General features: G+C 28.2%; 1 protein-coding gene across 6 annotated transcripts in view; it reads right to left on the reverse strand.

Annotated features, from left to right (window-relative positions):
* Positions 1-22,450, reverse strand: part of LOC129958137 (E3 ubiquitin-protein ligase RNF13-like) — a 34,522-nt gene extending 12,072 nt beyond the window's left edge. For 2 of the 6 annotated variants that reach the window (XM_056070353.1, XM_056070352.1), the window contains exons 1-7: positions 21,941-22,144; positions 18,614-18,697; positions 18,425-18,505; positions 12,841-12,963; positions 11,148-11,235; positions 7,975-8,062; positions 2,074-2,179 (exon numbers count right to left, since the gene is read on the reverse strand). In XM_056070353.1, coding sequence (XP_055926328.1) covers positions 2,074-2,179; positions 7,975-8,062; positions 11,148-11,235; positions 12,841-12,963; positions 18,425-18,505; positions 18,614-18,679 — 552 coding nt within the window. In that variant the 5' untranslated portion in view covers positions 18,680-18,697; positions 21,941-22,144. Of the gene's footprint in view, positions 1-2,073; positions 2,180-7,974; positions 8,063-11,147; positions 11,236-12,840; positions 12,964-18,424; positions 18,506-18,613; positions 18,698-21,938; positions 22,146-22,315 lie in introns of those variants that run through there. The other 4 variants (XM_056070354.1, XM_056070355.1, XM_056070357.1 and 1 more) reach the window with 4 other exon arrangements.
* Between the last annotated feature and the right edge of the window lie 3,718 nt (positions 22,451-26,168).

The following is a 26,168-nucleotide window of genomic DNA, read 5'->3' on the forward strand; positions in this document are numbered from 1 at the left end:
TTAATCACACAAAATAATGAGGAAACATAAATGATTTACATAGAGTCACAGGATATGAAAACAATGCATTCACATATTAATTCTGCAAACAATGACAAAAACTCATAAATTATTTATATTATTTTATCATGTCATTTATTTCATACCTCTAAAATTTCTCAAGGAACTTCTTTTCTTATTTGATCTGTGAACTTTATTATTTTTATAAGGAAAAAGCTATATACATTTTGACGAAATTTTAAATTTTTATTTATTACAATGATGAAGGAAATAATAAATTTATTAATAAAAAGTATTAAATACCATTAAAAGTAATAATATATAATACACCTTTTGACGACTAAATTATATATACCGTTTTTAAAAAATCGCATTTCTAAAAAGATCTGCTCATGGAGTTCCAACATCAATCACTGACAATTTTGAGCTTTAATATGCAATAGTACACATAAGTGTTTTTTAATATGAATTAACATTTAATTGTTCTATTTTCTAAACAAACAAAAGAAATTGTAGAAGGTGAAAAAAATCGAAATCAGAGTGTGTTTATTAATTCACAATAACAAATTTTTACAAAGTAGACAGTCCTTATTTCGATTCTCAATATAGTCATTTTTAGAATCAAACTCGAAGTAAAGCAACACTCGACCCTAAAAGTTAAGCCATCTCTTTATAAGTACTGACAATTCAAATTCAAATTATATTTCTTTAATAGAAGTTAACATGAAAGCAACATTATGTTTAATGGTCATCAATCAGTATGACATATAGCATTGTTAAAAAAAAACAGCTATCGTTGACACATGCTCAATGAAAGGCTGAAGCACATAGATATAGCCATTTGGCTAACTTCGTTGATGGAAGATAAACAGAATAATAATTAGGGCAGAGGAAAGTGAATTCCAATAGTAAATATATGCCACTCTTTGTGAAAGCATCTGTGAAGCCATGAAGGACTTGATATGTGTTAACACCTGTAGTGTGGTGTTAAGTATATTAAATACTGAAAGGAAACTGACCGTATTTTTGCATGAGCTACTGTGTAATAACCATTTCTTATAATAGCTATACCATATCGTAAATGAGAACTTCAGTTTGAATTATTTTGTAAAATTAACATCTCACTTTGAAGTTACATGACGGTTATTTTTGAATGAGACCTTTAATTATTAATTGCTATCAGGTAATAAAGCCAATATGAGTAAAAAGCAGGAAATAAGATGTTTATACATGATAATGGAAAAATACTTGAACCAGGAATTCAGCTCATTATTTTGTCAATCATAATTCACTGTTCATAAAATCAGTATAAAAAGAAGCATTCATTGATAAATTTTGTTTAAATCGCAGTTTTCTCATCATGAACTGCTTCGCAGTTTTCTCTCATTCATAAAATTTAAATACGAGTTATATTTTTCAGAAATTAGACCAATTTAATTTAAAAGTTTTATGCTCCCATGATGTTTATTACTAATGAAATAAAATTTCTAATTTTAATGCAATACGTTTGTTTGAATGCTTATAGAGATTCTTCATCATGAAAAAATCGACTTTTAACCTCTACAATTTTTAAATGAAAATTCAATTTTTTTTTCTTTTTTTTTTCGCTTTAATACCCGATTACGGTATTGGGCGGGTTTGAGATTTCTACCGCCACACTACTATCGCTGCACAACGATAAAATTCAATTTGGAACACTTCATACATCTAAAGTGCTTTTCGTCTTAACAGTAATAATAAACATTACTTTTGCCCAAATATGCTATAACATTTGACACTAGATAAAAATACAGAATTTGAGCAAAATACAAGAAACAGGTGCTCCGTTAATGACTTAAAAATGTGCAAATAATGATCAAAAACATTTTCGTTATAGAAAAATTAAAATAGTAGAAAAACACTCTAAACGTTAAATAGTTTATGATTTCACATAGCAGTCTGAATACTTAAATATTTTAGTAGGGCTTAGTAGGGTAGTTTATATATACTATATATATGTGACAAGATATTCATAAATAGATACACTCAACAAAACTTATTAGATTATGAAAAATGATATTAAGATGCACTTACCAAAATTGAAAGGACAATAAGAATGAAGATTCCACTCACAATAACAAAGAGAAGAAGGAATGTTGTGAAGCCAGACATATAATTAGGATAGATGAATATTCTGAATCTGTATTAAAAAGATTAACGCACATTTGGAAAAAGAAATATTAAAATTTCTTCGAAAATCAATTGATCAAGCAACTATATAACTTTTAATTTAAAAAATAGCATATCAAAGTATAACTGCTTCAGCAAGAACTTCACAATATTTAATGTAAATAAAATTTAAAGTTAGGTTCTTGCAGAATTTTTGGTTAACTTAATTAGCATCAAAATGCAAAAGAATTAAATGGCAATGAAAAATAAAAGTGGAAAAATATAAATTTTAAGAGAAGACATAACTGGTAAAAGTAATTAGGTTTCAGTATAGAAATTTTGAGGAAACAAATCCTATAAAAGCTTAATTACATCGAATTAAAGGAACATAAGATTTGAATGAGGTGTTTTGGAGTTAGTGCAAAATCAGGATCTTTTGGAAAAGATGCTGAATCCAGTAAAAAAAAAAAAAAAAAATCATAAAAGCAATCCTCTCTTAAGCTCTTAGCCTACAAGTCATAAATTCAATCACCCAGACATTCTTCATACAAACAAAATTAATGACAAGAACAGAACAACAAAACTGTTACAATTTTACAACACACTTAGCATTAAAAGTTGTTCACAAAAACAAAACAATAACAAAAACATGATGAAAGAATAATAGGATAAAGTTTTTAAAACAAATTGCTGATATTCAATCTTATCAAAAGAACATCAGCAATTATTAGAGATAAAAATAGATGAATATAACATAAATGTCGGAAGATGTATATTTTCCCTAACATTAAGTCAAAAAAAAAAAAAAAAATCATGTTCATGAACTGCAAAAAGTCTCGGGGACAGTATTGGATCTGAACTTTTAAAAGTGATTTCAAATGATGACAGCAAATCTAAGCTTCCCAACATTTTCGGCATGACATTTTTAACATAGCAAAATATTTAGGACATAATTACAGAACACAGAATTTGAGTTTGTGATATGCGCTTTCGAAGTCATCTGAATTATGTCTTTTTAATTTGCACTAACTAAATAAAGCATTACAATCTACTCGTAAAAATTACTGCACCAAATTTCTAAATTGAGAGCCGATTATTCTTCTGTCAATCAAAATTGTCTTGTCATGATCAAAATGTATTTGGAGAGTAATTGATATATTGGAAAAGACTTATCTTATATGCCTGTAAACTTTTATCTCAAGAACAAAAAATAATTCAATTTTCAAAATGAATGTTGCTTAATTTCACAGAGATTTACTGTACGAGATTACGCGAATGAAAATCTGTCGATGCATTCCGAGAAAACCATTTTCTTCTTCCATTTCAATCTTCATCTTCAACTTTACATCTGGCACTTGATTGTTCTTGGAGCGATTATGAATTTGTTTATTTAGGACATGTAGATTATTTATCGATTTTATCATTTTTATATTGTATTGTATCGTGTTTACTTCTAAAATATCGCTGCTTACCGAGTCAAATTTTATTTGACCAGAGGTCGTTATTCCCACCGAATTATGTTGATTCATCGAATCTAAAAGGAAGACGTTTATTTCGTTAGTAATTAAAGGAAGAAAAGTCGGCATATTTTTTTGAAAGTAGTATTTATATATATGAGTGAAAATGAAAAGGTTAAAAGAATTATTATACAATGTATTTTCTGTTTTTTCTTTGCGATACTTATATAAATTCGAAGATCAAATATAGATTGGATTTGGTCGCAAGGTTATTACGGATGAATCGGAAAATGCACATCTGCACATAATTAAAACAGTACAAAATCTGTTTAAAAAACGTAATGTAACGCAAAGTTTGTTAATTTAGATGCCATGCGGATAGATTTATCGATTTTACTATATAACTTGACTAAACAAATCAACGTCAGTAGAAATTTTACTGTTGAAAAGTCAGCAGAACTGATTCGTTTCAGCAAATACAAATTTTCTTCAATATTTTAGCACAGAAGAAGGACGAAAGAATATTTTTTTTACAGATTAAACTCAAATTAATAAATCCGGGTGCAAGTAAAAGGTTAAGTTGCTTGCCGAAATGAATCGTTCAAATTGCAACATGTAGAAAACTTATTTCATGAGGGCCACAGACTTCCCAGTCTTTTGCTGAAAGTTTCTGCAAAAGACTAGGAAAAAGCTATTGCTCATACAACAAAAACTGAAAAAAGAAATTGAGCAATATAAACGAGGAAATCTTTAGAGGTGCAGATATATTGATGTGTATATGTAATATATTAGCCCAAATGGTATATATAGTTGGTTTTATATAATGTTGGCCATCATGTACTATAATATATTATTTTTTATTTTACATGTCAGATTTATTTCGTACTTAAAAGGAACACATAGTAAACATTTGATATAACAAATTAATTGGAGTTCAATCTTCAGTAATTTGTGAATTGTGCTATGAAGAATACTTAAAATAGGATACGATACTTGGAATTGAGAGCATAATATAAATGTAAAATATTTAATGCACATACCATAAGTTCAAAAGGAATTCTTTGCAAATGTATATTACAAGAGTGAAACAAAAATGATTTATTTCATCAAAAACTTTAAATTCGCATTGCAGTGTGATATTTATTGAACTGCAATATTCACTAATCAGTTTTTTTAAAATCTCAATGCAAATATTTTAGCTTTGAATTATATTTTGCTTTTAATTACTGAATTTTTTTCTCATCATTTAAGCCAAGATAATTTAAAAATGGTATGAAAGAAACGGTTGAAATAAACAACTGAAATAATTGTTTTGCAGAAAATATTCAGCCAAATGCAATTTTAAATCTAACGCATTTCAATTTAAATCAATAGATCGATAGAAATCTCAAGCTCCAGTAGCTAATTGATAAGATACAGATTCGGTACTTAAGTACTGCACAGTAAAAAAATGGATTTGATCCACCCAAACCCCTCTTTTTGTTTTGTTTGAAAGTTAGGTATTAAGAACAAAATTTCAAATTCTACTTATCGAAATGGGCTCTTATTAAGCCATTATTTGAGGATAATTTTACCAATTGTGATGGAACAAGTAGAGGGCGGCTCAAGAAAAGGTGATGTTTCATTATTTTTTTTCATGATGATTTACACTTAATTATATTCTCTGATTCTATTTCAGTGTCAGGGCTATGAATAAGTGTATTATATGTAGCCATAGGTTCATATGCACAGTCCACAATAAGAAACAATTTCCTATACTTATCTACTGGAACTCCGTATACATTTTCTATCGATTCATGCGATTTTTTGACCTGCATGGAGGTAGCATTCGAAGCTTGAAGAGGAAAACTCCTCCACAATCTGATGGCAACTATGGAATTATTTATATTTTCGGCTTCTGATTTTGGAATAAATTGCTTTATATCTTTTTTTAACAGCCGCTCAACCTGATTTATTTTGTAAATCAACTGAATCTGTAACAGTGGACTGCTTAGGAAATATTGAAGTTTGGACGGGAGATTTCCGTAATTTAAGAAATGGGATAAGGACATCTATAAGATTTTCATTTGCTTCGGCTTCCGAGTTCAATATCAAGTATTTTGTTACATGTGCAAAAGCAGAACGATTTTGTGAACCAAGTAATCTTTGTTTCTATTTACAACAGCTTTCTTTTAAGTCTTGGTGCACTGATTTTTTTTTTCTTCTTAATTTCCCACTACAAGCAAGAACAAGAATTGGATGGATGATAATGTGTGCATTTTGAATTCGAAGTGAATTATGCTATGAATGGTTAACAGTAGAGCAATTAACACATGCTGGTTTCTCACGCATGAGACTTTTGAACGATCAAATTTTGACAATTAAAGCATCGAAATGATAGTGGAATATAAACTTTGCCCTTACAATGTAAGTACTCAGTTATTATGATAGCAGGCAATTCTGTGCCACAAAAAATGAGAATCCGGTTTGTTTTAATATTGTCTGAACTTTCTTAAGCATAATTCAACGAACATGTATGACGTTTTGATACGATAGGCCTTCTGGGATTTCATTACATGAGTTTTTCAATCCAGTTTCTAATATAACACGATGACAAGAATTTAAATTTTTATGTGGTTCAACAGTGATAGGAATATTAACAAGTTTCTCAGCAAATAAAAATGATTTTGTCTTGTAGCAGAAGATGTTTCGATTAAAATATAGGCAGATTTAAATTTTTCAACAGTTTTTAGATCCTTGTCAATACTTTTGAGATCTTTCTCGACGGCAAAAAGTAAACCATAGTCCAGTTTCTTTGTCACAAACAGAAAGTATCAGAAAATAAACAAGCTCAAGTTCAAAGAGGAAGTAAGAGTCTAGACGAAATTTATTTTTAGAGATCATATAGTGATGAGATTTAAGATTCTGTTGGATTTGTTGATTTTGTTTATCTAAAAGGCAAACTGAAACAAGAACCACTAAGAGAAATTATAGAATACTAACAAAACAATGCTTCCAAAAGACTCTAGGTTTCCATAGGAAATGCATAACCAGGAAGAAGTTTGGATAATGTTTCTGAAATTCGCTAATTGTAATTTAATTATAATTTTTATAATAATTATAATATAGACTAATTATAATTTTTATTCTACAATTATAAATGAATTCTTTATGTATGCCAATTCATGCTTTTGTTTCTTTTTTTTAAACTGATATTGTTCTCTTATTCATCTTTTTATTAACAGATATTCCTTAACCAGGACTCCAAAAAGAGACTTTGCATAAAAATGCATATAAGAAAATTAGTCATTGTAACAACTCAAAAATGTCTAACTTGCGAATTATTGTTTAGATACAGCACTGAATTTACGAATAAGCTACACAAGCTACAACATAAGGTTTCTATTTTCTTGGGGGAGGGCGTAAAAATGATCCAAGTGGGGATGTGTTTATATTATATATATATTGAATGTATACGACTTATAAAATGCCTATATATTATGTAGATAAGAGCTTCATCATGTCTAAGTCCGGCACTATTTAGATACCTCCACTCATTTAAAACTTTTAGAGTAGTTTTATTATACAGCCTTATTCATTTGGCATTTAGATACTGACAATCGAGTTATTTCACGTTTCTCACAGCTTGGTAACTTTATTCTACCTTTTATGCTATATATTATATGAAACAATTTATTGAACTTTAATTCAATTTTAATAAAGGAATTGAAAGAATATAATGCCTATAATAATATATTGTTAATAATAAATACTATTTTGTATAGTATAATTCTATAATACAACATACAAAATTAATGATTGGGATGACTTTTTAAAAGATAAAATACAGCAGGATTTTTTTTTATAATATGCACATTAATGAGAAAATTAAACAGTAAAATTATTTTTAAAATGTAAAATAAATCAGCATGAATTTCATAAATCTACAGAAACTGATTCACTAAAACCATAATCAGTCATGCATCACTGAATAATTACCATCTCCAATAAAAGGGATTGAAGCAGAAAGTAGACATCAAATGGAGAATTTAAGAATTTTACTTTCCCATATAAACTATAATAAACATTTCACTACAAAAGAATGCAAACATTAAAAGTAAAACTGCATGAAATTTTAATGAGTTTTCTGTTAATATACTAGATGTATTTGCATATATGTTCAGAATTTAAACTGAAATAAGCAAGTAAATTTCACCAATTCTGATCTACGTATGAGAGATGGCAATAACAAAGCTTGTTTTTAAGAAGTTATATATATGTTTCTGATGCCTGAAAATATTTGATAAGCAATATAAAAATGTGTTTGAAAAACGGAAGCAATAAAGAATGCAAATGTGCCTAAATAATATAAACAATTTTTTTTAATTACCTTTTATCGACTGTATACAAGTAATTTTCTCTTATCATGATGCCACTACTGGCTCTTACTGTTACTGCAGAAATGTTGAATATCACATCTAAAGAATAAAATACAAGAAAAAAGGTTTAAAAATTAATACAAAAATATACTCATATGAAAAAATTAATGTTAATACTAAAAATGTTCGATATGAAGTTTAAGATTTTGGTTTTAAATTAATTTAAATAAAGAAATGAAAACAGAATAAATACCATATAATTGCCTCTATTTGCCTTGAATAACAATTGTAAAAAAAGATGCAAATTATGAGTCCTAAACAAAAATTTCCTCTTATGAAAAATTATTGCTATCAACAAATCCTACAAATATTATATGCTGTAAATCTGCTACCAATAGAAAGATCAGGTGAAGCTATACAATTATTGAAAATATTAACTATACAAACATGTTGGAAAAAGTACAATTAAAAAAATATATAACATTTCCTTTTAAACATTTTGTTCACTGTAACTACAGTCATCCCAATTAATTTGTGGAAGATAGTTATTCATTGTGATATCATAGCAACAATTAATTATGGCTTTTATCAGATATAATTAGATCTTCATCAACATTAATTAATAAATTGTTTATTTCTTGTTAATGTTTATTTAATTATTTAAAGTAAACACACTACAGAGATTACTCCATTTACAAAGAGCACGAACCAAAAACACACAGAGAAAACAAGCCACAAAGTAACAGCACTGAATACAACATTCAACATTCAAAACAATATTAAGCATAAAAAAATGCAAATACTTAAATGAATGAAACGAAAGCATGCAATTACAAAAATACTAGAAACACTCCGAGGCTCCACGTGAATCTTCAAATTAAAATCGCACGTTTCTTTTTAATTCAGAACATCAAATTAAAAGACCATTAAAAAAGAATTTGACAAAATGTAAAACCAACACAAGCACAAGACCAACAGAGAAACATGAACACGGATAAACATCTTAGTATGTACAGACAAAAATATGAGTAGTCAAGCATTAAAAAAATGAATAGTAAAAGAATAATGTAGTTTAAGTCAATAAAAAAGAAGTAAGGTCATGCATTTAAAAACTGAAAACACCTCGCTTTAAAAGCACTAGGAGTCATAATGAATGTCAAGTTCCCTGCGATCCTGTTAAAAAATCTTATAAAATTTATACAAAGAAAATCTATTAATATAACTAAATTAAGACTATATATTTGGAAAAGTACTCTTAAAGATAAGGTATGGCAAAAGGCACAGTTTATAAGTACAATCGATAGAACCATTAATAACCTTAGAACAGAACACAAGAAACAAATCGTCTGCTACACAAATTAGACAAACATAGCACGCAGACAAGAAGATATATCTTGAAAATAAAATCTATTTTACTTGTGAAGTAAATACAACAGAATCTGATTTGAATTCGTACAATAATTAAAAAAATTTTTTAGAGTAATCAGTATACAGTAGTAGTACTGGAATAAGTATAGGGTAATAAATACAATATTCCATGATGTAAAACTATTCTATTTCGTTCTAAGATGACCATAATATAAAACCTTCAAGCGATTTCTTTCGAAAATTCCTTGGTTCTGTGTTTGATAATTCTAAGGCTATGATAGGCCTTGGAAACAATATGATGGGTAAAATCAAATTTAGTGTCAAAGATGATATCTAAATCTGTGGCTAAATATGAGTTTGATAATACAAGATCATTAATTTTATAAATATGATTCAAAAGGTTGAATTTTTCTAGTATAGCTAAGAATGAAATTTTATCAATGTGCAGGTGTATCATGCTGGTGTCATGACACAGGTGTGTCATGAAAAGAGGAGCAAAATCTCTGTAAAAGGAGGGTATCTAAATTAGAAAGTAATGAACAAAACTTCAAATCATTAACAAATAACAGACAGTCAATCTACTTAAAAACACTAGTAAGGACATTAATGAATAAATCCCGTGAGAGTGGTCTCCCAAAATTTTTCTCGCATACGCTCAAATAAATTTGTCAAGCCAGAGATCGCTTTACATGGCACTGGCGTACAATAATTACTAAATATTAATTTTTTGTGTGAATTTAGCATTTTTACTAAATTTATCTTGTTAACCTTGCGAAGTTATTTGGCAATTAATCCCTGGCATGCATTAATAGTATCCAAAAATGGAATTTGTGTTTTAGACACGTTTTTCTCAAACGACTGAAACAAAAATTTGACACAAAGCTGCACTTGCAGTCATAAAATCCCATATCACATTTGATATATTTAAGTCATTGCGTTTTTAAATTATCGTGTTTACATGTTTTTGAAAGTACAGACCAACAGACTGCCAACCACTTTTTGAATTTGGCTCAACTTTTGATAAGTGTGTATACTATAGATGTAAACTCTGTGTACCAAATTTTATCTAACTAGCTATCTTCGTTTTGTATTTATCGTGTTAACTTATATTCGAACAGATGGACTTCCTCTGAATAGATTTTATTCAAAATTTGATAGAAATCTGGAAATTTGGAGTAAAGGCCGAACACCAAATTTCAACTGTCTAGCTCAAAACGCTTCCAAATTATCTTTGCGACAGACAGACGGACGGACATCTTTTAAAAAGGTGTTTTTCGAACTCAAGTAATAAAAAGCATAGGTTCAACATTAGACACCTGTGGAACACGAAAGTACCCGAGAACTCATGTCAAACAGCATTATATATAATGGACATAGAAAGAGCTATAACTTAAATAAGAATGAAGTCAATCCGTCAAGATGACATGAAAACCCAGATTATGCAACTTATTTAAAAGAATTTCAAAATAAATAGTGTCAAAGGCCTTTGAAAAGTCATTGGAAATAACATCTAGTTGTGAACCAAATTCAAATAAAGAAATGTCTTATTTGACAAGCAGAATAACTTAGTGGCAGTTGAATGTTTAGAAAAAAAAAACCTTCAGTAACTAGTTTCTTAAGTTGCTGGAAAAGTTTTATGAATTATACTTTTAAAAATCTTAGAAATAAAACTTAAAATAGAAATAGGATAATAGTTTTTACAATCCTGTGCATCAACTTTTTTAATAATAAAATTTTTCTTATTAACTTTATTAAAGCTTAAAGATGATATAAAATAATTTCCACAGATAAAAAAATACGTTATAATATACATTACCTAAGTGATGATCATAAATCACTTCTTCCTTCGTTCTGTAATTATAAATAACAGCAGCAGAATACCCTGCTAAATCAGCATACATCACCTAAAAACAGAAAATACGTTATTACAAAAGGAAAATAGATAAATCGATGCGCAATTATACAGTGCTTTGCTGATAATTATAATTTATAAAAAAAGAGTATGCTTCTATGAAAATACTTTGGTATTTCAAAATTAAATTATAATTTCTTTAAATAAATGTTTTGGAATTAGCATCTCCAATTATAAACTTTTGACTTTCTATTAGTAGCAATCATTTTCACCTTTAAATAGCCGTAATATATCTCGTGTTTATAAAATCTATTATACGATATGTTCATCCTGTTCTGATCATTTTTCCTTTATTGCTATAATAATTAATCCTAACGAGAATTTAAATGAGTATTCTATATGAAAATTCAAATTTTAATGGGCTGCTAGGTTCATACTGCATGCGTATCTATAAAGCATTACAATTAATGGAGGTTTTAAGCTCTTTAAATTCCCAGTTAAAGTAAAAACTTGGAGCCATATGTATTCTATCTTTTGCTTTATTTTCTAAGGTAAAAACTAATTTTATGATAATTCCGAATTTTCAGGGATAACTGACATAATGAAGTGTAAATCTTTTGAGAGAATTGAACCAAACATATAGAAAATTTTCCACTTGCAAATATTTGAGTGCTAATCTGCACAAGTCCTAAATACTTCCATTAGCTATTCTCTACAATGTTAAATTAGAGAAATATAGATCTATTTGAAGTTTTTATGCTTTCTTAGCTATCAAAATGCTTCAAATTCCGATTCTTTTCAGATCCTTAATAGAACAGGATGCTTATTTTTGTTTTGTTTGTGCACGTACCGTGTGAGACCATACTTCGCCAATAATATAGTGAATTAACAAAAGCAAAGTAATATATAAAAAGACTATAACATTTGAGGTTAGCATTAGAAACAATATAATCTTAGAAAATCAAGGCATGTTGAGAGAGAGAGAGAGAGATTTAATTTATTTAATCTAATAAATTAAAATATACCAAAAATTAGTTTAAAAACAAATGTATACTTAGATTTTGAGACTACTTCATACAGTAAAAAACTGAATGAAATAGTCGTCTGATTCATACAGTTTTGACAGAAATTAGTTAATGAATGCTATTTTTCAGATATGAATAAAAAATGAATAAAACAAATTCTATTTACTTATATCCTGGAAACCAAAACACATAAAATGAAGAAATTTGATATTCCAGCTTAAATTTTGAAATTTGACGATGGAAATAGGTGTTGTAATTGGGAATTGCAAAGTTGGTGCATATTTCAATGCGAAATTCATCCTTCGAAAATGTTTAGACAAAATCCTTTAGAGGCCATTAATTCCTTTTGTACGAAGCCTTTTGCATGAATATACGATGAATGCTTCCTGAATAAAGTTGGATTTGTTGCTTAACCACAATCGCATATTATGTACAAGTCTATAAATTAAATAACCAAGTCTCAGAAAAGCTCAAATATCACCCTGCATTCCTTTCAAAATTAGCTAATATACAATTCAATATTTTCGTAACACTTGCATCGCAATAAGTTTTATCAAAATTCATAAGTTTTGCATTGTTTGATTATTTATATATTTATTTCGCAACATAATAAAAATAAAAAAGAACCTTACCTTGGTGTGATAATCACAATAACTGCCGTCGATCAATACAATCCAGTTTTCTGAATAATTTGAGTTAGGTGGTTTTGAAATCTCTGAGCAAGCATCAAGCGGATTAGCACTTACTATAACACCCTTTAAAATAAAATATCACCAGTTAGTTCTACACAGGCATTTAAGAATAGATTTAACTTTTCTGATCTAAAAAAAAATATTATTCGTATAAATTCTTTAAAAATTTATGATTATAGCTAGAGAAGGAATTTAAACCCCTTGGACAAAACATTACGGAAACAACATTAACCGAGAACCAAAAATGAAAGAGCAACTCGCATATGGGAACAAAAAGTAGGTTTAATGCATTGTGAAGCATTGAAATGAGTGGGCATCCGTACGCTAGCATTTTTGATGTACACTGTACTGTACAAGACGTCAACTGGCAAAGATGTCCATATTGGAATATATCGAAATTCTAGAAAATACAAGTACCTACAAGTTCAGAGCAAATGGTTTTCTCTGAAATAAACAATTCTAGTAGATGCAATTGCAGGTAAAAAACTATACTATCCCTAAGGAATTGTCAGCATTTACACGACCGCAGCTAATTTCTTCTAAAGCAAAAACCAGTTGATATTGCAAGTTGATTACTCGAGCCAGCTTTATACCCTTTGGGTAAGTTAGGTTGGTGTGGGAAACAAAACAGAGTTAATACTCTACCAGTGACGTCAACTGACTGTTCCCGAGCTGGACTTCTGTCAGGAACTGTATCATGAAGAATTTTTCAGCTTCCCACCTACATCCCAAAGTTATTCCATAAGTAGAAATGATTCAAATTAAAACACCTTAACTCTGGGCTATGGATGATTGGCGATATGTACTGTAATCGTAAGAAATACGCCTGCATTTTAATGACGGATGTTACCACGTAATTAAGAAAGTGGGAGAGTTGCATCATCTTCATTGCGTCCAGAAGTTACTGCATCTTAGGGATGATAATTTGATGTTTTGGAATGAATTTGGATGATTGCTGTTAGATCACTAGTAAAAATAAACGTTCAAAAAATGACAGTGGGCTAATATCCCAATAACGAAAGCATCCTCCTTAGAATAGTCTTTCTGCGTAGAGAGGGGTTAATCAACGAACTTGTCAACAAATAAAGCTCTTAGCACCAGATGTATTTCAGAAATGATTCGTAAAACATGAAATTGATGTCAAACGATTCATTTTTTTCGTAAATTTAACTGATCTTAATGTCACGAAGAAAAACTCGGAGGTGAATATATTCTTGTGCGCCGTGTTGCATGTCTGTAATCCCTAGTGAAATTGACGACCAGATAAATGGGCGAAAACGGAAGTTATCTGGCTCTATGTTGACAGCATGCCCATAAGATTAAAGATTTGATCAAAGAGCAATGAAAAGAAATAAAGTAATTTTTTCCACTAAACTTGATTTTGTAATCATCCTTCAGGGTGTTTAGATACTGATAACAGTTTATTTCCCAAGGATTTCAAGTTTACTGCATTCTTTCAAATAAATTATACAATTGCAGAAAAATTGGTATATTTTTCACCATAATTTCAAAAATTATGTTCAAGCAAATGACTAAATAATAACAATAAACGATCAAAAGTGAGTAGTGCAGCTACTAAATTTTTCCAAAACTGACTTTGATAATGATGACAAAATTCTGTACTATATAAAAAAAAAAAACCAGCAAGAGAACGAAACATCTGGAAATCGGATAATGCTTATCATCACTATTGTTTTCTCTTTATCAAATGTTATATAAAGATTTACAAAAACAACAACCTAGAAGTAGAAGTAGAAAATACTGTCAGTCATACGTTAAATTTGTAAGATAGTTATCTCAATTTTAGGATATGGTTAGTCATTTCCATATATAGAGCATTCATAATCACCATTTTTAGCACATTAAAAGTTAATTATCGTAGAAAACAATGTTAACATTTTAAATAACTAAAAAATTTCCAAATTGCAATGAACCGCATGCCATATTTTATTTTAAAAAAGTCGATTTTTTTCGATCCATATATAATAGTTTATCTGAGCATAGAGGATAATGCAGATAAAATAAAAACATCACAATCAGCAAAATTCTCCCTGCGATAATTTACCCTGAGGTACAGATTTGTCTACTGGTCATGGTGAACTCTGAATCCACAAGTTTGAAAAATTTAGAACAAAAAGCATCTGAAATTCCCTCGCAAAATTTATCAAAGCTGCTCTCTCTCCCTCCCTGATTTTTTTTTTTTTTTTTAAATTTGCATACAGTAGCGTAGAGACGAAGAAGGTAAGATAGTTCTCTAAGGCGTCAGTCTTCGGAAGTGGCGTGAAGCAAAAATAGTAGGGACAGATCTTATACCCCTCCTCCCCCCCTCCACCTTTTCTGTCATTGAATCTTAAAATTCCGGCGTATCATTTCGATTCCAGCTGTAATGCCCTGTTGAAGGAAATCTCTTAATTTTCAGCACTCGGAAAAGTTTAATGTGACGATTACAGAGTTACCATTCAAATCTGGAAAAAAATTCCCTATGTTTTTCCTGTACGTATATGCAATATAAGAGGAAATGCGCGAACAACACACATGTTAAAAGCAAGGTTCATCAACAAATGTGAATTTAAACAACATACAGCTTTTAAAACATTAAAATTTTTGGACATACGTTCAAATCTTTTTTATGGTATTCTTTACAAATATAAAACGTTCTGCTAAAAAGCTCCCTTTTTTTTTTCCAGTTTCAGTAGCTCTACTAGTAATCAAGTAATTTGTACTCATTATTCCAATAGCGGTATTTTTTCTCAGCTTTAGATTTTTAGGATCATCTAGCTCAATTAAAAATAAGTGTCCAATTTTTTGCTTCTTTGATTATGTTTCTTTTGATAATGTTTTTCATTAACAAAACTGAAAAGATTTTCATACCAGAAAGGCACAAATGGTTCAGATGTCAGAATTTTTTTCAAAGAAATGACTGGAGAATACTAGCAATATAAGAGAAGCTAATTTTAGAATCAATTTATCCTGACAAGTATTTTTATTATGATATGTGGCAGATGCAGGAAAATTTTTTTATTAGCAGTATTGAAATCTATGCATTTCTTTATGTTGTCAAAAACCTTCAGAATACTTCTGCAAACAGATATTTTCAATCAGTGATTCAGGAAATCATCACGTCTAGCTGGACTTCTTTAAATATTCTATACACTGTTCTTAGAATAACATCTGCTTTCCATTCAGCAAGTTTATGTTCATACTGAAATGCGCAATGGTTTATGTGTAGTTCACAAGTACTTGGATCTTAAATATTGCAGTCATTTTCGCACAGTTCTCCTTTCACATATTTTTAAAAATTAAATTTACATTTGGTCCATCCATACTAATTTATAAAAGTAACTATATGTCCAAACTTGATGTAACTTCTTTAATATTTTCAAACAATTCTTGAACAGTAGAATTCCAATATCCTCTGGAGACTCTATTGGTTGATTTACACCAATACAATAAAATCCATTTGGTATTTTTGTGAAATGAGATTCAAAGCATCGCCAAGGCATATTACAAATTAAAAAAAAAAGAGAGAGAGAGAGAGAGATTGTTGAAAAAAAGGAGCTAATCCGTAACAAATTATATACGACACTTTTGTACGACCTCAAATACATTTTTTAGCTATTTCACTATCAGAGAACACATGTGAAAATATTTTCGTCATTAAAGGACGAATGTGACGCAACAAGTTTTAACACTCATAAAAAAAATTCAATTTTAAATTATTGTTCTTAAACTAAAAAGTCCGACATCGACTTATTTTCGAACATTAAATTTGAACGACATTTATTTTTCAGCTGCTCCAAAAAATGTTAATTAGTGCTTGTTTTATTAACACTAATTGCTATAATTATCCGAAATTTGTAATCATTTTAAACGATATACATCGAAAATACTATTTATACATTTATACATTACATTTATCTATTATTGAAATACATTTATCTATTATTGCAATTAAATATACAAATGAAAAAATTTATTTCATTTCTTATTTAGTCTTGTTTCATTACTAAAAACAAACATTAATTTTTCTTAGAGCATAGTTACCGTATTGACGACTGAAATGAAAATTTGAATAAAGTAAAATACTAACCAATCGAGACGGACTGGTGTACAATGATATTGAATTACAAATTTCAGTTTTTGGCGGTGGTCTCAAAAAAAAAAAAAAAAAAGTCTTGAAGGGTTATCAAAGATGCGAGAGAGATGAAAGCATCTTATCTTATTTTGGCACAACTTACCTTTTTATGCTACTGCCTACAAGAAAGTGCAGATTTGCTTAAGAAGGAATAAATATGAAAAGATGATAAAGACTGGCATGAGATAATTTTTTTGACTTGGATTCAAGTCTTAATCCAAAAATGAAAGTAAAGAAAACTGCTTAGAGAATTTGCTACTTATCAAATCTATAACAATGGGTAAGTGAATCATGCTTTCAATACTTACACGTTTGATATTAACTAATAGCTTAAATTTCAAATCTCGATATAAATATTTCCTCCCAATTTGTTCTTCATTTAGCAGTGTGATATTATCAAAAGGTGAGCAAGTCAAATAAGTATAAATACAACTGACAGTATCTTAGTTGATGTGAAACATAAAACAATATTATATATGGCCAAATCTATGGCCCTTGTGCTAAAAAACCAAACCAACCCATATTATATCACACACACACACACACACACAATTATTTTATTTTCTGGTTAGTTATGACAGTCGCCACATTTGCAGGAAACTTATTTAAATGAAATGATTAACAATTGTGGTTCAAAATTAAAATACCCTTCCCATTTTAGGCATCAAAACAAGCAATACTTGTTATATATAGTATAAGCATCATCCAATAAATTTTGTTTCAAGATGAATTTTACAAATCAGGTCTTCAAGGAATAGAAATTAGACTAGACTATATTTGCATACAGTATTTCAGGAATAAACAAAAAGCCTCTTCTCTTTCTGAAATATAGCCATTTACTTTCAGATACTGTTGGTATTAAATTACTTTTTCCTTCACTATACTATCATTTTTCAATAGAATATACCAAGATATAAAATTTTACAAAAATGTCTCAACATCTTCTAGATAGCCAAGGATTATACATGAATTAAGAAAGACAACAGTAATGAACAAATGATGAAAATAGTTATACAACTTCTAAGTATGATTTTCTATTGTACTACTGCCCAAAATACATGCACATTTTAAGTAGCATCAGTTCCATTATTCAAACACCTTTTCTGAGACATATAATGAACACAGGATCATGAATATTTGGAATTGGAACATAAAAAGGTAAACAAGATTCCTATAATTCTTGTAATTTCAGCAATGCTTAGTATTTCTCGCAATTTATTTTTATGACTAAATGCTATTTCGAAATTCATACACAAGTTTATTTACTATTGTGATGTACTACTTATTTGCCCTATTTGCATTATTTTCCCCTCCCCAAAATATATGAACTATATTATACATTGACAAACACAAAAATATAATAAAATTTTGTTTTTAAATTCAAATTACCTCAATACCATATCTGCCAACAGGCTTAGAAAATTCCAATTCAACATCTGCAAATTCATCAACAATTACACCCCCATCAAACTGAAATAAAAATGCACAAAAACAGAAGAATTTTAATGAAAATCAAAATAACAGTTTAATTACTATAAACACATATATTAAATTACAGAACTTGCAAATTATACATACAATAAGAATATCAGAATTTCCAAATGAAGCCAAAGTCAAAAAGATGATAGCATAAAAATTCCACATAATTAACTATAGAACAACCTGAAATAAAACAAGAAAAATATGTTGAAATAGAAGTATAAAGAATAGTAACAATTACAAGGCTTCTCTAGATGACCGTTTAGAAAATTTCATTTTTTTTTCGAAGTGAACTTGCTTTTTATTGGTCACAAAAAATAATTAAAAATATTAATATAGTATATTGTCATCATGAATTCACAAGTGTATGAAATTTCAATTCTCCAGCAAATATGGAACCAAACTGAAATATTAGTAACAAAATTCTATCTTTACAAATACAAACATGAAGTAAATCAAATAAAATGTTTTTTTTTTTTTTTTTAATAATTTTTAGGTAAATGCTAAAATAACTATCTCGCAGACATATAACTTTTGAAATTCCTTTCTCATCTAACTCTAGATCACAGAACAAGATAAATCCTAAGATCATGCTAATTAATACATTGTAATAGCAATTCTAATTTATTTTCCAAATTTAAAGAAATAATTATAACAGATACAAAATTAAATAATGCACAGAAAACATGAAGCATTTTCTTCATGTAAACATGCAAGTTAAAATATTTAAAAAGAGAAGGGGAAAATAAAGAACAATTAAGGCATTAGAGAAAAATAATTTGAATGCCAAAGTATCATTTAGGATACTGATTGATTTACATATTTTGCAATATAGTAAAAGTAGCAAAAAGAATATTTACCCTGAATCTTTATGTATAATTTTGCTAAACACATTAAACTATGTTTGTATTTAACCTTATGACCAGAACTTTGCTCATTATGATCATTAAAGTACAGCTTCAGTAAACAAATATTAGAGGAATATTTGAATTAGAAAAATTAAGAATTCAGACAATTAACATAGTTATTATAAAATTTAAAAACAATTTTTAGCAAAATCGCTAATTAATTTCTATTATCAAATGGACATGTTTTGCACTATTTAGTTCTATAACTATAAACAATTTTTTTTCAATGCAGCATTTTTCCCAGAGAAACCTTTAGTGTGCATTGTTTACATACAAATGATTCACAATAGAGAAATAACAAAAAATTATTCAAAATTTATATCTTCAGAGAGGAAGTCCTTAGTGACTCAAAGAATATCAAACTTCTTTTAAAGCAAAGCAAAAATATATTTTGAAATAAATCAACAATGCTAGGTAAACTTTAGTAATTTTTTTTTAATTTGCAGGTATTACTTGTGACCACCAGAAGATTTACAATAATTTTTAATAAAGAACTATAAATTAGAATTTTTTTCTTCAAAAAAATATTTTCTTTAATAGCTATAATTTTTTAGTAGTTACATAGCCTATTTACCAAATGCTTTGGCAAATCAGGGTAAATAAACTTTTGTAAATATAGTCTATTGTTCCTATAAATCATGCAGTAAATTTGGGTATATAAGCAAAAAATGAATAATAAAAGAAGGGTATTATCTATTAAGAAATTCATTCAATAAAATCTGATAACAATGGCCTTACTACCAACAGAAATTTTGTTAAAAGATCATCTTACTACCAACAGAAATTTTGTTAAAAGATCATAATTATACATATTTTTTAAAATTCAAAATATAAAATGTCCTATGTAAAGAAAATCAAATGAATATAATCAAACAACAATGTACATCAAATCGTAATATACATTTTTTCACACAGTAAATCTAAGTTTCTTTCGCTTAGTAATTAATAATTGTCATTTTACAAATAAAAAATTAAAGCTGAAAGAAATAAAGTATTAGTAGAAGGCCTCCACAAGCATAACAGTGTTAATATTGATTAATTTAAATAAAGATAACAAATTTTACTTTTATCATCATTGTTGTAATAATAAGAAATGTTGCAAGTTAATACATAAACAAATTATTTTAGACAATATATCGCATGAAAAGGTACAGAAAATGGTATTTAATATATTGTATTAAACAGGTTTTACCTCATTTGATTGAAATCAATTAGATAATTCAATAAAAAACAATTTTCCTATGCTATAGAAATTGACATTCTGTTTATTAAGAATAAACAATTAGGTGAATCCACAATTAGGTGAATTGACCATATGGTCCAAGAATTTTTTTTTGTCTAATATATATTTTTGGTAAGAAGTTACATACTCTTATTAGAAGTTATATTAGTTTATTTATAGATCCTTAATTATTGTCATATTCTCAAGTTTTCTCAGTTTGCTAGATATTTTTCAAAATAAAATTACTAACCCAAATAAGAAACTTGAGAAAACATTAAAATTTACTAAAAACTAAATTTTAATATACAAAGGTTTATTATAGAAGATTTTTCATATATTTGTAAAAATTATTAATAAAATTTTTATCAAGCAGAATTCATTTTGTTTGACTTGTTCCTTTAATACATTGACCTGCAACACCACCACCAGCTGTCAAAAATAAACTTGTAAATTTGAAGAATACCAGATATGGCAATCTACTCCCTAAATATTTACCATATACTAACATAATTAACATTTCAGCTTCTACTGATTTAACCTTTCAAACCCAGTGGAACATCTTGTATCAGTAATTAGTATTATTTTTTAATGAATTCAAAAATAGCTAACAACAGCAGTTTGATCACTACAGAGATCTTTAATATAGTCAAGTTTTAAAATATACAGTATTTTAAGCATTTGATTAAAACAGTCAACATATCTAGAAAAAAGATTCATTAAAAATATCTTAATTGTATTTATGAAAAAAGTATGATACATGTTTATAGAAAATTACATAACAAGTTTCTTTAAATACTACTGAGCTTCAATTAATATTTAAAGAAAATTTCTGTCCTTCAGATTCATTCCTGTAAATTACATTTATAAAATTGAATAATAATAATAAAAATCCTATAATAACATTTCCAGATATTTCAATGGCAGTAAGAATGATTATTATTTTTTTTTTTTTTTTTGCATGTGATAACAAAAGATAAATATAACTATAAAAAACCGAATAAATTAAAAATTATCCTGCTAGTGCCTTCTTTTCTCATTTAATTGAGAGTCATTAAAATTAAATTTCAGAAAAACATATGTTCTTACAACTGATTTGTATACTGTAAGTTAGAACCATTAATACTTCCAAAAATAAAATGCATATAACAAAAATATTTATTTAAAAAAAATTAGAGCTTTACAGAATATGTAACACCGAATAAATAGGTTTGGATTACAGAATGAATTTAATGAACAAGCATTAATTACAACGGTAAAATATGTTTCAACGTACAAAAAATAAGTGTCAAAAAATACCTATAAAATCTTGAATAGTTTATAGGACCAAGTCCTTTCACCAACTACACAGCTGAATAGTTTTAAAATAACTATTATTCACATTTAGACGATATTAATGGTCACACTGCATTCAAATTATTAATTACATCACTCCACATTTGGACTATTGACATCTTCGGGAATAACAGGACAAAACTAGATAGTAAATAAATATCACCATGTGATTCTTGTGTAGTTGCCAGATGAAATAAGGTACATTTGTGGAAAAGCAATTATTCACCTGACATTACAAGCAAATAAAAATAATAGGATTCCATATTTAGATTTGGGTTTAAACTCCGATTAAATATTATATTGTTGCTTTCTAATTAACATGCTTAAGTTATTAATTACCTTAGTTTATTTCTTTTTTCAATTCTGGAAAGATTTCGTAAATTATTGCAAATACTTCTCTAGTGTTTGACAAAGTAAATTTTATCAATTAACAACTAAAAAATAAAAAAATTTTGGACAACAAATAACAAGGAACCGTAACAAAATAACAATCTAACATTAATGGGCAAATTTCCTGTTTTGGTTGACATCAGTTCCATGCAATAACCTCAAAGTCAAGCCAAATGAATTGGCTTCTATTTCTAGCGCCAAATTCAAATCAGTTTCTGCTCACTATCAATGATAGAATTCCGAGTTCTCTTTATTCTTACTTTTTAAAGTCTGTTAATTTCTTAAATCGATTAATTAAGAAAAATAATAACAAACCAGGTTTGAAACACATTGAAGATAGTTTTATACATTGCTGGAAAGAGCGCTAACGAAACTCTTATGGTAGCAATTCCCCTTCTCTTTATTTACATAAACATATTCAAAGTTCCAGAAGTAAAAACTTGAAATTTAATATTTTCGAAATCGAAATTATCAAAAAAAGAGGTGTTTTTTTTCAAGTTAAAAATTTAAATTATTATTAACAAACTCAAAAATGTGTTCAAATTTTGAAAAGTACTTTTGACAAAATTCTGTACTAGAATAAAAAATACTGGATTAAATGAACAAACCAGAAAATTTTTCCATGCCCTAAGTAACACCTGGGGACAAAATGATACCATACTGAAGAATCAAAGGAACAACTAACATGCATTGAAACAATTAGTCGGAAATATGAATGGTATAAGAGCATCTACTGATGATGGTACACGAAATATCCTTCAACCAATCATAGAAGACTGTAATTAAAATAATTTTAAAATTTTAAAATACAATTTTTCAATATCAAGGTTTTCCATTTGAGTATCCTTTTGGGTATTAAAGTGGAAATGATTTTGTTAATTGTTTATAGTATAATTAAAAATAATTAACAAAAGGTAGAATATCAATAAAAGAACTTTTGTTAGTTAATTTTTAAACTTATTTGTGTACGTCAATTTTTCTAGATCCCTCGGATTTTTTTTCTTTACCTTAGTTACAATATTGATTATTTTAGCTAGTTAGTGTGGCTAAGTCTTACAGCAATAAAACGAAGCAGATCTATGATCAAGAGAAAATGATCCAAATACTTTATCTTTCAATAACAAAAGTAGGATCTGTCAAAGGAATTCATTGTAAAAAGCATAAATCTAAGCATCTAATTAATTATATAGATTCTTCATAATCGATTAGTTTACATATGGAACTTTTTTCCCACAAAAATCATTAGAGGGTTTTGTAGCACAAATCATTCTGCATTAACTCTGAGACCTTTTCAATACTATTTGATGTGAAGTTAATTCAATATTTTTTTCTTTTATCAATGATCAAAAAGCAACTGTGAAAAATTATACTCTTCATACTGTTTCTTGTAAAGCATGCTTCAAGGTAAACTAAGGAAAGGAAAGAGGAAATAATCATTTGAAATGAGATCGAAGTCTTTTGTCCCGTTGAAATAAATTATTTTTAAAGATCTTAAAAATAAAAATTGAATTTGATAAAATTTGAACCCAAAACTAATTGGATCTTACTAGAAACTTGGAAAAAAACAAAGATGCTGTAAGAATCCTATTCAGTCATTAAAGTTTTAGCGATTTGGGGGAGGGGGAGAAGAGAAGCTGCATTTTCTTTCTTTTGTTGACACTTTTTTTTTTTTTTTTTTTTACGATATTGTATTGCACCTATAACAGTTCACGAAAATGCAAACATCACAAATTTTTACGGCACCCTCTAAAATGAGGAAGAACTTAATTTATTTTCATTAATGATAATAATTTCTATAATTGTAAATGACAATAAATGATAGCAAATTCTAAGAAAGCAATAATTTAAACAGCTTATCAATTTCTTAAGATTAGAATACATCATAATAATTTTTATAGAATGAGTTTAAAATATTTATTGAATAAATGATATAAATTCATTTTATGTTTATTTTAGAACTGAACTTAAGAAAAAGAAACACTTTCTACCAAATTATTTAATTTAGAAAAAAAAAAATCCAGCCATTTTCTTTGTCATCTAGCCCTATTAGCATAAAATCTTTAAAAAATATTGCTATATTATCCTCACATTATTGTGTGGTATTCAGAACTTCGAACAATATCATGAATAGATATCTATCATCGTGGATATAGCTTGTTCTAATAGGAAGAAATGGTAAATTATTTAGTTTTGAAGTTTGATAATAATATTTGCATTGGTGTTGCCTTTCCACGTAATTATATGAAAAATACTAAATTATTTAAAAAGTGAATTCAATAAAAATAGTTTTTAAAAACAAACTTTCATTAGAGCATTAAAATGTAGATATATATATATATATATATATATATATATTGATTAATTTCCGCTTTTCATTATTATAAATATAAACGGAATTTTGAAATAAAATTTTTTTCTCAAATTCATTCCCTGGTGGCAACAGTTTAATACTTTTACTTATCTATTAACTGATAATTAAACTCTAAAAAAATTAAAATAGTGCATTACCATCGGGAATATAGAAGTGTACAAGATTTCAAATCTCTGTCACTTCAGGAAATGTATGTAAAATTCATTACAGAATTTCTTCTTTTTCTATTTTTTTGCAACACCAATCGAGGATGAGAGGAGATTAACCAACAAATATATATGTGCAGTAATTTTGATTTATCCTTGTTCTAAAAACATTTTTTTTTTTTTCCTAATCACTCGAATTCAGTCTTCACCTTAATTTTTGAGTTGCACGTGGTTTTATTTTTCCACGCTGAGTCTAACACGTGCCGAACGCAAAACGCAGTTTCAACTAAATTCCCTTCTGAAACTATATAAGTTCAAAATACTTTCCCATTCGCTCTTTTATTTTCTTTCGACCTTCCTGTTTGGACTTGTGCAGGAACTTGCTCATGGTTCTAACGAAGAACTTTTAAACGAATCATACGAACTGAACTCTTTCTTTAACAATGACGAAGAAGAACAAAAATGTGACCTCTAGCTAACCATGTCTGATCTCGTTTCTCATGAATACCATTTCATATACATAAAAATAAAAAGGAAAAAGCACAAAAAATATAATATTTAAATAATACTAAAAATAAAGAAACAATAAATAAATTAAAAGAAAATTCACTAATGTATCAAAGTTTTATACCTAAATCCTTTTTATCAAAAGATAGAGCTGGAATAGAGACATCACGAAATTTATAATTTGAATGTTCAATTTTTAATGTCTTCTTCGGATGATCATAAATTATTTCGACAAGTATGATGTTATTGGGAAAAAAAATATATCATTTTCATAGTTTCCCCAGTTTGAAATGATGCAAACTTGTTTGTTGTTTGTTTCTTATGGCACTTGCCACGGACAAGCCTGCTGTTCAAACACAGCCGATTTAAGCCTAAGGAGGACGCCTCTTGTTTTTATCGTAGCGCCAACTAGGGCCAAGAGTACGACTTTGCCACTCACGCATCACTCATTCGCTTGCACAACCCCTTTTTACAGGAGGGCACATTCACATATCTCACAGAAAGAACAGGAAGAACAACCATGCCCAAACCGGGACTCGAACCCGGGACGCCCAGATCACGGGGAAGATGCGCTACCCCTATGCTAGGACGCCGGCATGATGCAAACTTAATCAATGCTTAATTCGTCTTTGATTATCAAAGAATTATGAATAAGTGCAAAAAGAAAGAGAGAGAGAGAAACATTATCTCTCTGAAAGCTGATGACTTTTCCTCATGTAAAATACTTCCATTTTTCAAGATGCATCTTTCAAAACCAACGCCAACAAAATCACAACAA

The sequence above is a fragment of the Argiope bruennichi genome, chromosome X1 (assembly GCF_947563725.1).
Source record: "Argiope bruennichi chromosome X1, qqArgBrue1.1, whole genome shotgun sequence".
In the NCBI taxonomy this organism is placed as follows: Eukaryota; Metazoa; Arthropoda; class Arachnida; order Araneae; family Araneidae; genus Argiope; species Argiope bruennichi.